Below are 14,540 nucleotides of genomic sequence, written 5' to 3'. Positions count from 1 at the left end.
AAACTACTAAAAGCATATATCATCTTAATAGATGCAGAAAAAGCATTTGTCCAATCCAACCTCTTTTCAATATAAAAAGGCTCAAACTAGGAATAGAAGGGAACTTCCTCTACCTGATCAAGACTGTCCCAAAAAACCCACAGCTAACATCATACTAATTAATGGTAAAAGACTGGTTGCTTTCCCCCTAGGAACGAGAATGAGACAAAGATGTCCACTCCAACCACTAATATTTAACATTCTGCTTGAGGCGTTAGCCAGGGTAACTAGGCAAGAATAAGAAGTAGACAACCCAATTAAAAAATGGATGCAGGCCGGGCGCGGTGGCTCACGCTTGTAATCCCAGCGCTTTGGGAGGCCGAGGTGGGCGGATCACGAGGTCAGGAGATCGAGACCATGGTGAAACCCCGTCTCTACTAAAAATACAAAAAAAAAATTAGCCGGGCGTGGTGGCGGGCGCCTGTAGTCCCGGCTACTTGGACAGGCTGAGGCAGGAGAATGGCGTGAGCCCGGGAGGTGGAGTTTGCAGTGAGCCGAGATTGCGCCACTGCACTCCAGCCTGGGCGACAGAGCGAGACTCCGTCTCAAAAAAAAAAAAAAAAAAAAAAAAAAAAATGGATGCAAAGGATCTGAATAGAAATTTCTGCATAGAAGGTATACAAATGGCCAATGAGCACTTGAAAAGATGCTTAGTATTATTAGTTATTAGGGGAATGAAAATCAGAACCACAGTGAGATAATGCTACTTCATACCTACTAGGGTGACAAAAAAAGACAACAGTAAATGTTGATGAGGCTATGGAGAAATTGGAGCGCTCATATAGTCCTTGTGGGATTGTAGAGTGGCACAGCCACCTTGCAAAATGTTAATCGTAGAATTTACCATATTACCCATTCCCAGTTACATACCCAAGTAAAATGTATACATAAATCTGTACAACATAAATGAACTTAGAAAACATTATGCTAAGTGGGAAAAAATCTGTCAGAAAAATACCACATACTGCATGTTTCTTTTTTTTTGAGATGAAGTCTTGCTTTGTCGCCCAGGCTGGAGTGCAGTGGCGCCAACTCGGCTCACTGCAACCTCCGCCTCCTGGGTTCAAGTGATTCTCGTGCCTCAGCCTCCCGAGTACCTGGGATTACAGGCACATGCCGCCATGCCCGGCTAATTTTTTTTTAGTAGAAACATGGTTTCGCCATGTTGGCCAGGCTGGTCTCAAACTCCTGACCTCAGATGATCAGCCCGCCTCGGCCTCCCAAAGTGCTGGGATCGCAGGCATGAGCCACTGTGCTCAGCCATGATTCCATTTTTATATGAAATGCCTCAGACTTAAGCAGGGAGAACAAAGGGAGACGGTGGTTTGTACAGGGTTTCTTCTTGGGGTGAGGAAAAATGTTGTAGACTTAGATTGTGATGATGATTATACAACTCTACTAAAAAAATTGTATTTAAATGGATAGATTTTATGGTACTTCATGACTCAAGATGTTTTTCTTAAAAATGAACTTTTAAAATAAATTCTAAAATGGGCCCTAGAAAACTTGCTGTTTATGATGAGAAGAACCAATTTATGTTAGTCTCAGCCATGATTCACTACCTCTTCCTACCTATTTTCATAGACACCTGAGTAATTTAGTCTCATCTAATTCTTCCTGCTGTTTTCAGTGGGATATTTGCCACCTAGACAATATGAGTCAAAAGTGGATTATCCTCATTTGACTGCTAGCTAACAAGTCCAGGTATTTGTTTTGAATTGAATATTTACTACGAAACTACCAATTATATATATATATAAATTTGTCTTGACAGCTTGGAAGCTTCTCTGTAGTAAGAGGCCTCTTCATTCCTATTTAGCATAAAGGCATCTTATTTCTTGAATTTTATTGATTAGCTGTCAGCTGAGTGTTTCCAAAGTTCTACTCTTTGTGCAGGGTCCCAGTTCTTCATAAGTAAAGTGTTAGCACCTAAACAAAGAAAGGGAGGTGGGTTGTTAGCTAAAACTAGTGGGCAAAAGTTTAACAAAATAGTTATATAGTCTCAAAGTCTCTCTCCACAAATTACTTATTAATTACAAAGAGCAAAATAGTACCTTTACAGCAGAGAAACCTGCCTCCCTTCTGTGTTACTCGCCACAATGCTCAGACTGATACAATTATGAGGAAGTGGCATAGAAGCCCAAATTGAGTGACATTTCAACAAAATTGGCTTCCAGTTTTCAAAAAGGTCAGAGAACACAAAGGACGATTAATTCTGCAGATTAAAGAATAAAAAGTCATGAGAACCAAATGCAATGTGTATTTAATCTTGGGCTTTGTAGAAAAGATATAAAAGGACCTTATTGGGAAAATTGATGAACTCGAATGTGGACCATGGATTAAATCAGTGCTCCTCTGAGGGGGTGGAGGTGGCTATTTGACAATGTCTGGAGCTGTCTTAAACTGGGGTTGAAGGGTGGGTAGAAGCCTGGAATGTATAGTGCAGTCCTAGACAGAACAGTCCTGTACAACGAAGATTACCTGGCCAAACGTCAATAATGGAAACCCTGGGTTAGATGATGATAGTATTTTACTAATGTAGTTTTCTTGTTATTTGGAAATACTCATTGAAGTATTTAAGGGTAAAAGGGCGTATGTCCAACTCTCAAATGGTTTACAAAGATTGTGCACACACGTGTATGTGTGTATTTTTTATATGTGTGGCAACTAATGAAGCAAATGGAGGAAGATGTAAACAATTGGTGAATACAGGTAAAGAGTATAAGAGAGTTCTTGCTTTTTTGTGTGTGTGTGACAGAGTCTCGTTCTGTTACCCAGGCTGGAGTGCAGTGGCACAATCTTGGCTCACTGCAATGTCCGCCTCCCGAGTTCAAGCAGTTCTCCTGCCTCAGCCTCCAGAGTAGCTGGGATTACAGGCGCCTGCCACCATGCCCGACTAATTTTTGTATTTTTAGTAGAGACGGGGTTTCACCATGTTGGCCAAGCTGGTCTCGAACTCCTGGCCTCAGGTAATCTGCCTGCCTTGCCATCCCAAAGTGCTAGGATTACAGGCGTGAGCCATGGCCCCCGGCTTTTTTTTTTTTTTTTTTTTTTTTAAAAGAGACAAGGTCTTGACATTGCCCAGGCTGGAGTACAGTGGTGCAATCATAGCTCACTGCAGCCTTGAACTCCTGGGCTCAAGCCATCTTCTCACTTCAGCCACCACACCTGGCTAATTTTTTTTTTTTTTGAAACAGGGTCTTGCTATGTTCCCCAGGCTGGTCTCGAACTCCTGGCCTGAAGCAATACTACTGCCTGGGTTGGGCTTCCCAAATTGCTGGGATTACAGGCATGAGCTAAAACTTGATTTTCTTTCCAGTTTCTTAAGAAAACCTCTTGAAGTAGTCCTTTAAGTCCCAATCTCTGATGAAATATACATTCATGAAAGTAGACAGTGTTTATGCCTGTTTGCATATTCCAGTATATGTGGAATTAGAAAGTAATTTGGTCGTAATATATGGGGCTTTTTTCTTTACCAAAGCATCAAAACCAAATGTTTCCAGACATTATGAATGTCCTGTCTTTGTAATACATCAAGAGTTTGTTCAGAGAAGAAACATCAGTGTTTTGAAGAATTTGATTACTGATTTCCAAAGGAGCTCACATAATTAGAATCTTTAACAATAGCTTGCACATACCATAGGGTCTGGGATCTGATATGGAAATAGAGTAATTAATGCTGAAGGAAGATGACACATTCTGGACATTAACATGGTAATGGTGACAATTGTATGATAACTTGGTCATGTAGAGTAGCATCTTGTGTTACCCTCACTTCTTAGGTGTAAATTAGTAATATTTATTTTTATACCAAAATAATTTTCTCTTCATGAAAACACCTTTCAGTATAACAGGTAAGAAATTGAAGAAAAAAATTTTGTCTTCCTTATCAGTTCATAGACCACTTAGGTCGGTCTTAGGCTGCAATCATGAATTGCTTCATTGTGTGTGAAGGTTGCACGAAGAGGTTGTGCTGAATAATTATTTTTGATAGCACATTTAACAGATTATTTTGTTTTGGTTATGTAACAGGAAAGTATTTTTGTGGGGAAAACAGGAGATGGATAGAAACCACCAATTGGTAGAATTTAGGTTGCCTTTTAATGATAAAGGATTAATGACATTTTAACTGGCCTAATTTCTTTGGTTGAAGTCAAAGCAGTGATTTGGGTTATCCACGTGTATAATGCATGGTTTTTTCTTAATTTGCAGACCATGAAGATTATGACCCACAAACTGTGAGGCTGGGAAGTAGATATAGTCATGTTCAAGAAGTTCAAGAACGGCTTAACTTCCTTAGGTTTGTTTTATACAATTAGTGTTGCTCTCTTTAAGAAAAAGATAAGGAATACAGAATGAATAGACTATATGGCTTGGTCTTTGTTGGGTGGCCTTTTCCCAAGTCATATAAGACATTTCCCTGTATTTGTTACTAAATACTTTAAAATGATTCGCTGAGTTTTAACTTTGTTGGAATATTTTAAGAGAACACATTTTAACCTTTAGAGTTGACTTCTGTTCGTCATATCTGTTTATGCTGGAAATAATGTTTATTTTTAAAGGGCAAATTCCCATATTTTGACACAACCAGAAGGAGGACTATACTGACTTGATATCATAGACACTAAGGAAATGGGGGCAAAAGGCTGTTAGACCAGCATGTCAAAAGAGTGGTTGGAGTCCTCTGGTGCCTCATTTATTCTAACAATGGCTGACAGGCAGTCTAAAGTCATGTGTTAATAATATCATTTCTGATTGGCTTGAGGGGAAAAGGTTTATTAAGATAAAATGTAGTCTAGGGCTGGATTTTCTCTGCAGTATTTAGCTTTTGGTGATCATACACTTACAGATGTGCAAAGTGCCTTTGTTAAAACTTTTGATGGTCAGGCACGGTGGCTCACACTTGTAATCCCAACACTTGGGGAGGCCAAGGCAAGCAGATGGTTTGAGCCCAGGAGTTCAAGACAAGCCTGGGAAGCATGGCAAAATCCCATCTCTAAAAAAAAATACAAAAATCAGCCAGGCGTGGTGGTTTTCACCTGTAGTCCCGGGTACTCAGGAGGCTGGGGTGGGAGGATCACTTCCACCTGGGAGGCGGAGGTTGCAGTGAGCTGTGATTGCACCACTGCACTCCAGACCCTGTCTCAAAAAAAAAAAAAAACAACTTTTTTTTTTTTTAAATGAGAGGTTCTTTTTGAATTCAAAAAACCACATGTAGCAAAAGAGCTTCTTTAGATTACAGGTGTGCTAACAGAAATGCCCAGATTATCACTGCTTCATGAAGTCTATTTTATTTATCTTATTTTATTTTTTTGAGATGGAGTCTCGCTCTGTCACCAGGCTGGAGTGCAGTGGTGAGATCTCAGTTCACTGCAACCTCCACCTCCCAGGTATAATTCTCCTGCTTCAGCCTCCCGAGTAACTGGGACTACAGGCATGCGCCACCACGCCCGGCTAATTTTTGTATTTTTAGTAGAGACGGGGTTTCACCATGTTGGCCAGGATGGTCTCTATCTCTTGACCTCGTGATCCGCCCACCTCGGTCCCCCAAAGTGCTGGTATAAATAAACCGCGCCTGGCCCCATTTATTTTAATAACATATTCTGGGGAGTTTTGTCCTGGGCTATGTTAATTATGGATTTCTATTTATTGAACTCTGTGCTTATTTACGGAGAAAATTTTAAGTAGCTATATAATGATTTTGAGGAAAAACCTCTACCAAATTTTAAGAAATTTGGCATTTGTTTAAAGTGCATTTTTTTTTTCTGTGTGTTTTGTTTTTAACCGCTTGGATAGAAGTACTTGCCTCCCCACATTGAGAGTTACTGCCATAGTAAGCAGTCGTTACTGATTGGCATGTGTTATATGTCTCTTAGGTTTACTAGAACAGAAAAGTGGTTTCAAGCCCTTTTGCCATTTTAAAGTTTGGAATCAGAGGAACTATTGTAGTTTCTACTCTGTTAGTACCTCTGTATGTGAGCTATAGCAACTAACTCAAGGAAGAGGAACCTGACTTAAGCCTGCTGTGTGTTGGGCCTGTGCCAGACACTTCATATTTACTCCAAAGCAACACGTGCAGCAGGTGTTACTCCCATTTGATCAGTAAGAAACCCAAGATTCCAATGGCTTAAGGTAGTTTGTTTGAAATCTCACAGCCGGTATATGATGGAATTGCATTACTCAACTAGGTCTCTTTTACTTAAGTCTGTGCTCTTCCTATTAGACCAGTAGTTTTTCAGACTTACGTAGGAGCTTTAGGGCTTCTGAGTTAAGTTCCCTGAAGATTTCTGAACAAGCAGTAGGAAGTTTCCTGATTTTTCCTTTCTTTTTCCTCTCCCAACAACTGGAGCAGCTCTACTTTTTAAAATATTTTTCAGATTCCAAATGGGATTTTCATTTGAAGAAGGGTTTATGCCATCTTTAGAAAAAACAAAAAAATGGAAAACCTTTGAAAATTTAAGCAGTTTTAACTCATAAATATTGATGGATTAGTTATTTGTGAAAGTCACTTGATTGAATACCTCATTTTTCAATGATGCCATATAAGCAGGATGCTAAGTCTTTTTTGTTGTTGTTGTTGTTGTTGTTGGAGACAGGGTCTCACCCAGGCTGTAGTGCAGTGGCACAGTCTTGGCTCACTGCAACCTCCGCCTCCCAGGTTCAATTGATTCTCATGCCTTAGTTTCCCCAGTAGCTGGGACTACGGACACGAGCCACCACACCCGGCTAATTTTTATATATTTTTAGTCAAGATGGGGTTTCGCCATGTTGGCCAGGCTGGTCACAAACTCCTGACCTCAGGTGATTCCGCCTACCTCAGCCTCCCAAAGTGCTGGCATTACAGGCATGAGTTACTGTGCCCAGCCTAAGTCTTTTATTTTTAACTCAAGCTACTAAACATGCTTCTTTCCAAAAGTCTGGTTTCAAAGACTAAATGGTTAAAAGTTCAGGGAATGAATCCTTTATTCATAATTCAGCTAGCTGCATTTCAGGCACAAAGTGGGTGTTCAGTGTGTGCTTGTTGAATTAATATCTAGTGGGGATTTTTTTTTCGGTACCAGATAAAAGTAGAGAAATAGGTTATTTTGAAAGAATGAATATCTTTTTATCTATAGTTAAAATATAATGGTGATAAATGTATTTTATAGGTAATACAGATTGCCTTTCAGGATAAAAATTACATAAATCTGATTGCCAATTTTTTATGTTTTTTCAAGATTTTTATTGAAGGATGGCCAGCTGTGGCTATGTGCTCCTCAGGCAAAACAAATATGGAAATGCTTAGCTGAGAATGCAGTTTACCTTTGTGATCGTGAAGCCTGTTTTAAGTGGTATTCCAAATTGATGGGGGATGAACCAGACTTAGATCCTGATATTAATAAGGACTTCTTTGAAAGTAATGTGCTTCAGCTTGATCCTTCTCTGTTAACTGAAAATGGAATGAAGTGTTTTGAGCGATTCTTCAAAGCTGTGAATTGTCGAGAAGGAAAACTAGTAGCAAAAAGGAGAGCCTATATGATGGATGACTTGGAGTTAATAGGATTAGATTACCTTTGGAGGGTAAGTCAAAAGTAGGAATTCTGTAAATGGTGTCTGATGTACTTTTTCATATACATAAGGAATTGTAATTTTGCATATAAATTGTGTATTTTTCTCTGATGTTTGTCTCAGGAATTTGGTGTAGTTAGTAATTGTTCATTTTTATGATATCACTTGTCAGTGGGCTTTTTCTTCTCTCTTCCTCTCCCTCCTCCTGCCACTGATGTTCCTTTTGTCTTAGCTTAATATCTGTGTTATTCCATAGTTGTGCACTAAACATACAAATCTTTCATTCCTCACCCGTGGATATTAATGTTCCTTCCCGATTTTTCATTCAGTGTCGATCTGTTTCCTCCTCTTCAATGTTTAACACTAAAATAGAGGACAGAAGAGAGGACTTGTCTTTAGTATAGATTATGAGTGTATGCTTTCTTGGCACTGTTCACCTTGTGATATTTTTAAATACCTAGGGGAATAAAATACTATCTTTTTAAGGCTAATCTTTCTGTCTTTATAGTACTAGTATATTATTCCTATCTTTAATCTGACCTGTTCCACAGCAGTTTATATTGTTTGGATGTCTCAAATATTTTCCTGCAAACCATAGATAAAGATGTTTACTGAGGCATTTGAGTATTTAAAAGCTTTTAATTAAGTATGTGGTTTTCAACATTGTTTTAACAGCAGAAACACATCTTAAAAATCAGAATTTGCACCACACTACAAAATGTAAACTGAATTGAACAAGGAAAATATGTTTTCTTACTTGATCTCCCCATGCTTACCCCCTTTCCCCTCCCCAACCCTTTTATAGGGGCCAACGCTGAAACACTTACTCAAAGTCCCCTAAGGTTCTGAACATAGTTTGGAAACCACTAATGTAATTAGATGAGTGATAAAGATTTATAGAAACTGGGGGTAGAGTAGTCCTTTATGCTAAACTGTGTTTCATGTAATCTCTTATTTCCTGTCAACTAATTTGAATTTCTTCTTGAGTGTCTGACTTGGTTATCAAGATATTATAGGGTTAAATAATAGTGGTCAAAGCATATTTTATTATTACAAAAATGTACCCTTAATTCTTAAACAAATTATTCAGAGACTTTCATTTTGCATTTATTACCCTTTCTTTTGGTCTGTGCTTCTCACTTAATTTTACTTGATTATCAAAGTCAGCTTACCATTAAATCATTGAATAGTGTGTTTAAGATAACTGAGAATATGGTTTGAATTTAAATACCCAACAAAAATATATGTTGAAAGGGATGAATACTTTTATTATTTTGAAACCAGGTCGTGATTCAGAGTAATGATGATATTGCCAGCAGAGCTATAGATCTCCTCAAAGAGATATACACAAACCTTGGTCCAAGACTACAAGTCAATCAGGTGAGGATTGATGTGCATTAAAACTTCCATATATAATTCTTTCAGCCCACATTTCTCTTACACAAAAGAGAAAAAATAGTATCTAAATGAATCTTGCCTTGATAGTTGTCTTGAAGTGATTGGGTTATTTTTAATGTAACTGTTTATTATATGTTGAAATGGCAAAGAAAGTCTATGTGAATTCATTTTGATGCTAACACCTAATCCTGAAGTTCACTTTTGACTAATTTATATTTGTTAACTTAGGTAATGCTAGCTTCCTTTTAATAAACATACATTTTAGTATTATATGGATTCTCTACTTAAATATGACTGTTAATTGAATGCTACAATTAAATTAGCCATTGCCATCTTTAATTGGATTAATATTTGGTTTTTACATTTTAAAGCAATTTTAACTGTGTTTATTTGGCCTGATATTTGTAGGTGGTGATCCATGAAGACTTCATTCAGTCTTGTTTTGATCGTCTGAAGGCTTCCTATGACACATTGTGTGTTTTGGATGGTGACAAAGACAGTGTTAATTGTGCAAGACAGGAAGCTGTTCGAATGGTTCGAGTATTAACTGTTTTAAGGGAATATATAAATGAATGTGACAGTGATTATCATGAGGAAAGAACAATTCTCCCTATGTCGAGGTTTGTGAATAACTGATCTATTGGTGTTCTTAATTGATATTTTCCTAGCCATTTGGTAAAAGGAGACCAGAAATTTTTCTTGTTTGAAAATTGTTGTCTTTGCCCATTAAAAACATTTTCATTTCATATAATTTTTTTTAATAACCTCCCCCACTCTCCCATCTGGTTTTGTTTTGGTTTTTTGGGTGAGGCATTCTTAAGTTGTTTTCTAGTTTTCTTTTTGTCTTTTAAGTGTTGCAGTGATATTTTGCAGTTGAAGTGTTTTTGTTTATTTTGAGACAAGGTCTTACTCTGTCACCCCGGCTGGAATGCCGGGGTGTGATCATGGCTCACTGTGGGCTCAAGTGACCTTCCCACCTCAGCCTCCCAGGTAGCTGGGGCTACAGGCACAGGCTACCACACCTGGCTAATTTTTTTTGACTTTTTATGGAGGTGGGGTTTCACTACATTGCCCAGACTGGTTTCAAACTCCTACGCTCAAGCAAATCCTCCTGCTTTGGCCTCCCAAAGTGCTGGGATTATAGGCGTGAGCTACAGTGCCTGGCCTGTAAAGAGCTCTTAAAAGCTGCCTTGCATGGCATATAACAAATATTTTCAAATGGTGTTTATAGTTTTGGGATGTTTTGTATAGTCAGTGCCATCATTTTTTTTTAAAGAGTTTTATTAACCATGAAATTATATACAGTTGCTTCTTGAAGATGATTTTTATTTTGTATTTTACTTTAAAAAAAGGTACTATACCAATATAAATAGCATTTTGGAGTGAATTTTGATACGAAGGCTTTTTTCCAGAAAAAAAATAAAGTGCATTGTGGCATTTTTGTTGATTCTTTTAACAAAATGTAAAACGACCTTTTAAATGTAAAAGGTAAACTCTACCTTCTTTTTTTGAATTTTTTTTTTATTAATACAAGGTCTACCTATGTTGTCCAGGCTGGTCTTGAACTCCTGGGCTCAAGGGATCTTTTTTGCTTGGCCTCCCAAAGTGGTAGGATTACAGGCGTGAGCCACTGCGTCCAGCCAACCTTTTACATTTAAAAATAGTCTTAGTGAGTTGGGCTTTGACAGCATAAAAATAAGCATTATATCTTGGTTTTAATTTCTTTTCAGTAGACACCTCATTTTCTGCAACCATAGATAGAAGACTAACAACAATAGAATATGATTATGTTTTTAAATATTATTTATATTTGTAGTTAAAAGGAGCAATGTTTTTTTTTCTTTTGCATTTCACTCTTGTTGCCCAGGCTGGAGTGCAGTGGTGCAGTCTCGGATCACTGCAACCTCTGCCTCCCAGGTTCAAGCGATTCTCCAGCCTCAGCCTCCCAAGTAGCTGGGATTACAGGCGCCCACCACCAAGCCTGGCTTATTTTCTGTATTTTTAGTAGAGATGGAGTTTCACCATATTGGCCAGGCTGATCTCGAACTACTGACCTCAAGTGATCCACCTGCCTCGGCCTCCCAAAGGGCTGGGATTACAGGCATGAGGCACCATGCCCGGCCTTATTTTCAAGATACTGAAAATAATACAGGTTGAGTATCCCTAATCCAAGAAATCCAAAATTTGTCTGGTCCCAGACATTTCATATAAGGGATTCTCAGGCTGTATTAAGCATCTTTAATTCACATCCTCTTGTTTAATAAGAAAATACTCAGTGTTAAATCGCCAGCATTATTTTCTTGGCAACAAAATTTCAGAGTCTGCTGAATATGATGATGTCTGTCTTTCTTTTTCCCCCCAGAGCATTCCGCGGTAAACACCTCTCTTTTGTAGTTCGATTTCCAAACCAGGGCAGACAGGTTGATGACTTGGAGGTATGGTCTCATACAAATGATACAATTGGTTCAGTACGACGATGTATTCTCAATCGTATTAAAGCCAACGTAGCCCATACAAAAATTGAGCTCTTTGTGGGCGGTGAGCTGATAGATCCTGCAGATGACAGAAAGTTGATTGGACAATTAAACTTAAAAGATAAATCGGTATGTATGTATAGTTAACAGATTTTTTAATAAAATCAAACCAGAGACTATGGTTTAATCAGTAAATACTAATTGAGCATTTGTTATGTTTGGGACTCTGTGTTAGGTGTTAGAGTTATAGCATTAAAGTATAGCATATAGTCTTTTGGATTTTTTGGTTGGTATATCACTAAGTTTTGTGTTTTGTGTAAGTATTTTTCCTTGTTTTTGATGTTAACATAGTATATCATTTTCAGCTTATTACAGCCAAACTTACACAGATAAGTTCCAATATGCCTTCAAGCCCTGATAGCTCTTCTGATTCCTCCACTGGATCTCCTGGAAACCATGGTAATCATTACAGTGATGGTCCCAATCCAGAAGTGGAAAGCTGTTTGCCTGGAGTGGTGAGTAGATACAGTTTTGAACTACTGTATGTAAGGCATTAAAAACTATGCAGTTAACCACCAACTTCAGAATGGATCTCTCTAAAAGGTAATTTTAACACAGTTGGAATTTAAAACATAATTTCCCCATAGGTATAGTATTGTTACTTTTATATAAAATTAACCAATTAGAGCTTAATTATAACACTATTGGATGTATAAATTTAGAGGAAAACAGTCATCCCTCGTATATGTGGAGAATTGGTTCCAGGACCTCTGCATATACCCAAAATGCTGCAGATGACCCTGTGCATCCAGGTATACAAAAAGTTAGCCTTCCATATACTTGGGTTTTGCTTCCTGGAAATACTGAATTTTCTGTCCACATTTGATTGGGAAAAAAGTCTTGCATGTAAGTGGACCTGTGCGGTTCAAACTTGTGTTGTTCAAGAGTCAGCTGTATCACTTTCTAAAATTTATACCACAAAACGGATAGTTCTTTTAGAACTATATATGAACTGGGCATGGTGGCTCACACCTGTAATTCCAGCTACTTGGGAGGCTATGAGGCAGGAGGATTGCTTGAGCCCAGGAGTTCTAGGCTGCATTGAGCTGTGATTGTGCCATTATGCTCTAGCCTGGTCAAGAGTGAGACCCCATCTCTAAAAATATAAATAAATGAAAACAAGAACTATGTAGGAAAATGCCTGTAATCTTTATCAGATTGTCAGTAACATATAGCCAAAGAAACCTTTTTTAAGCTCTCCTTTCGCCCCTCCCCACAGAAATTTTAATGGTTACAATAATAGCAGCCACTCCAGTGTCAGGAGGATTTGGCTCTCTGTAACAACTGGATTAAGAATTTCGTAGTGGGCATGGCAGCCTTTTGTTATGTCCGGAGTCTAAATTGTATATATGAGAGAAATGGTTTAATAGAACAGGAGAGGAGCTATCACAAAAAAATGACTAGAAGTGACTTGATGATGTATTTGATCTGCACTATTAAGGATTTGTAGGGATTAAAAGATGGGAAAGTCAGACTATTTCAAAGAGTAGAAATTTCATAAGTAAAAGTATAGGGATTAGCACAGAGAAACTTAGGGGGGCTTTTATAAAACGGGAATAAATAATTCAGAGGTAATTATTTTGTGTATTTTATATTCTAGATAATGTCACTGCATCCCAGATACATCTCTTTTCTTTGGCAAGTTGCAGACTTAGGTAGCAGCCTAAATATGCCACCCCTTAGAGATGGAGCAAGAGTACTTATGAAACTTATGCCTCCAGGTAAGAATTTTTAAATGGTGATCAAGTATTTGCTGGACAATAAAGGAGTATATTAGCAAATTCTATTTCTAAATGGTCCATGCTTTTTGGTATAGACTACAACAAGAGTTGACAGATGACAGCCCACAAGCCACATCAAGCCCCCTGCTTGTTTTTGTGCATCCCAAGAGCTATATTTTTAAGTGGCTACAAAAAAAATCTAGAATAATAATATTTTGTGATACATGGAAATTATATGAAGTTTAAATTTTAGTGTCCATGATCAAAACCAGGCTCATTTGTTTACATTCTGTCTACATGACTGCTTTTGTCTTAAAACAGCACAGCTCAGGGGTTGTGGCGGAGGCCGTATGGTTCACAAGCCTAAACTACTTAACTTTCCTGGCCCTTTACAGAAAATGTTTGCCTATACCTGGACTATAATATGGGTCATGTGTCATCTGCGGTATTGTTCCTTTTTTATCCTTAAAAACAACCACTTTCAACTTCTCACTTTAGTATATATATGTACCATTATGTCTGGAGTGTCCTCATACAGCTATTTCTTTGTTACTTACAGATACATACTGATTTTCTGCTGTGTAGATGAAAACTTAACTGTTACATACCCCCACATCCTCCCAGTATTTGCTTAAATCCAGATTCAACATTTACGTTTCCAAGATTGTGTGAAATGTAGTTCTCTAGATTACTGACAACTTTTATCCTGGATTTAATAATTTCCCTTTTATTTTCCTGATTGTACACCTATCACTTATTCTTCCCACATACTTTTTTTTGAGATATTTTTTATCTGAATGTAGGCAAACTGTCACATTTGATTAATGGTTTGTGTATAGAATCCTAGGTTTGAAAATACATTCCTTCTAGCTGGTGGCATTGCTGATGAGAAGACCACAGTCCTCTTGGTTTCTATTCCTTTGCATGTGACCTTCGTTTCTGGAAGTTTTGGTTTTATCCTTACATTTTGAAATATTATGATGTGCCTTAGCATTAGGTCTGTTTTGTGGTGCGTCACCTGTGGGCCTGGAGATTTGCTCAGTTGAGAGAGATTTGTATTCTTTGATAGTTTTCTCACCAGCATTTTGCATCTTGTGTGTCTTTGAAATGTCTAAGTGTGATGGTGAATCTACTAGATCTGATTTTACCTTTTCTCTCTTCCCTTCTCTCTTTAATCTTATTCCACCTTTAGGGTGGCTTCTTTAACCTTTTCCAGCTCTTTTGTTGGCTTTTCCCCTCCAAATACTCTAGTGTTAAAATTTCAAGACCTTTCTCTCCTTAGTGATCCTTTTCCATACAC

At 37.9% G+C, this 14,540-nt stretch overlaps 1 protein-coding gene across 6 annotated transcripts in view; it reads left to right on the top strand.

Annotated features, from left to right (window-relative positions):
- Positions 1 to 14,540, top strand: part of USP9X (ubiquitin specific peptidase 9 X-linked) — a 149,346-nt gene that overhangs the window by 73,662 nt on the left and 61,144 nt on the right. For all 6 annotated transcript variants that reach the window (XM_030807577.1, XM_030807576.1, XM_030807582.1 and 3 more), the window contains 7 exons: positions 4,252 to 4,339; positions 7,257 to 7,599; positions 8,872 to 8,967; positions 9,394 to 9,605; positions 11,348 to 11,588; positions 11,825 to 11,974; positions 13,120 to 13,240. In XM_030807577.1, the coding sequence (XP_030663437.1) occupies positions 4,252 to 4,339; positions 7,257 to 7,599; positions 8,872 to 8,967; positions 9,394 to 9,605; positions 11,348 to 11,588; positions 11,825 to 11,974; positions 13,120 to 13,240 (1,251 nt within the window). The remainder of the gene's footprint in view (positions 1 to 4,251; positions 4,340 to 7,256; positions 7,600 to 8,871; positions 8,968 to 9,393; positions 9,606 to 11,347; positions 11,589 to 11,824; positions 11,975 to 13,119; positions 13,241 to 14,540) is intronic.

This window comes from Nomascus leucogenys, chromosome X, assembly GCF_006542625.1.
Source record: "Nomascus leucogenys isolate Asia chromosome X, Asia_NLE_v1, whole genome shotgun sequence".
NCBI classification, from domain to species: domain Eukaryota; kingdom Metazoa; phylum Chordata; class Mammalia; order Primates; family Hylobatidae; genus Nomascus; species Nomascus leucogenys.
Note: the sequence above shows the minus strand (reverse complement) of the source record. Positions and strands in the feature narration are given on the sequence as shown.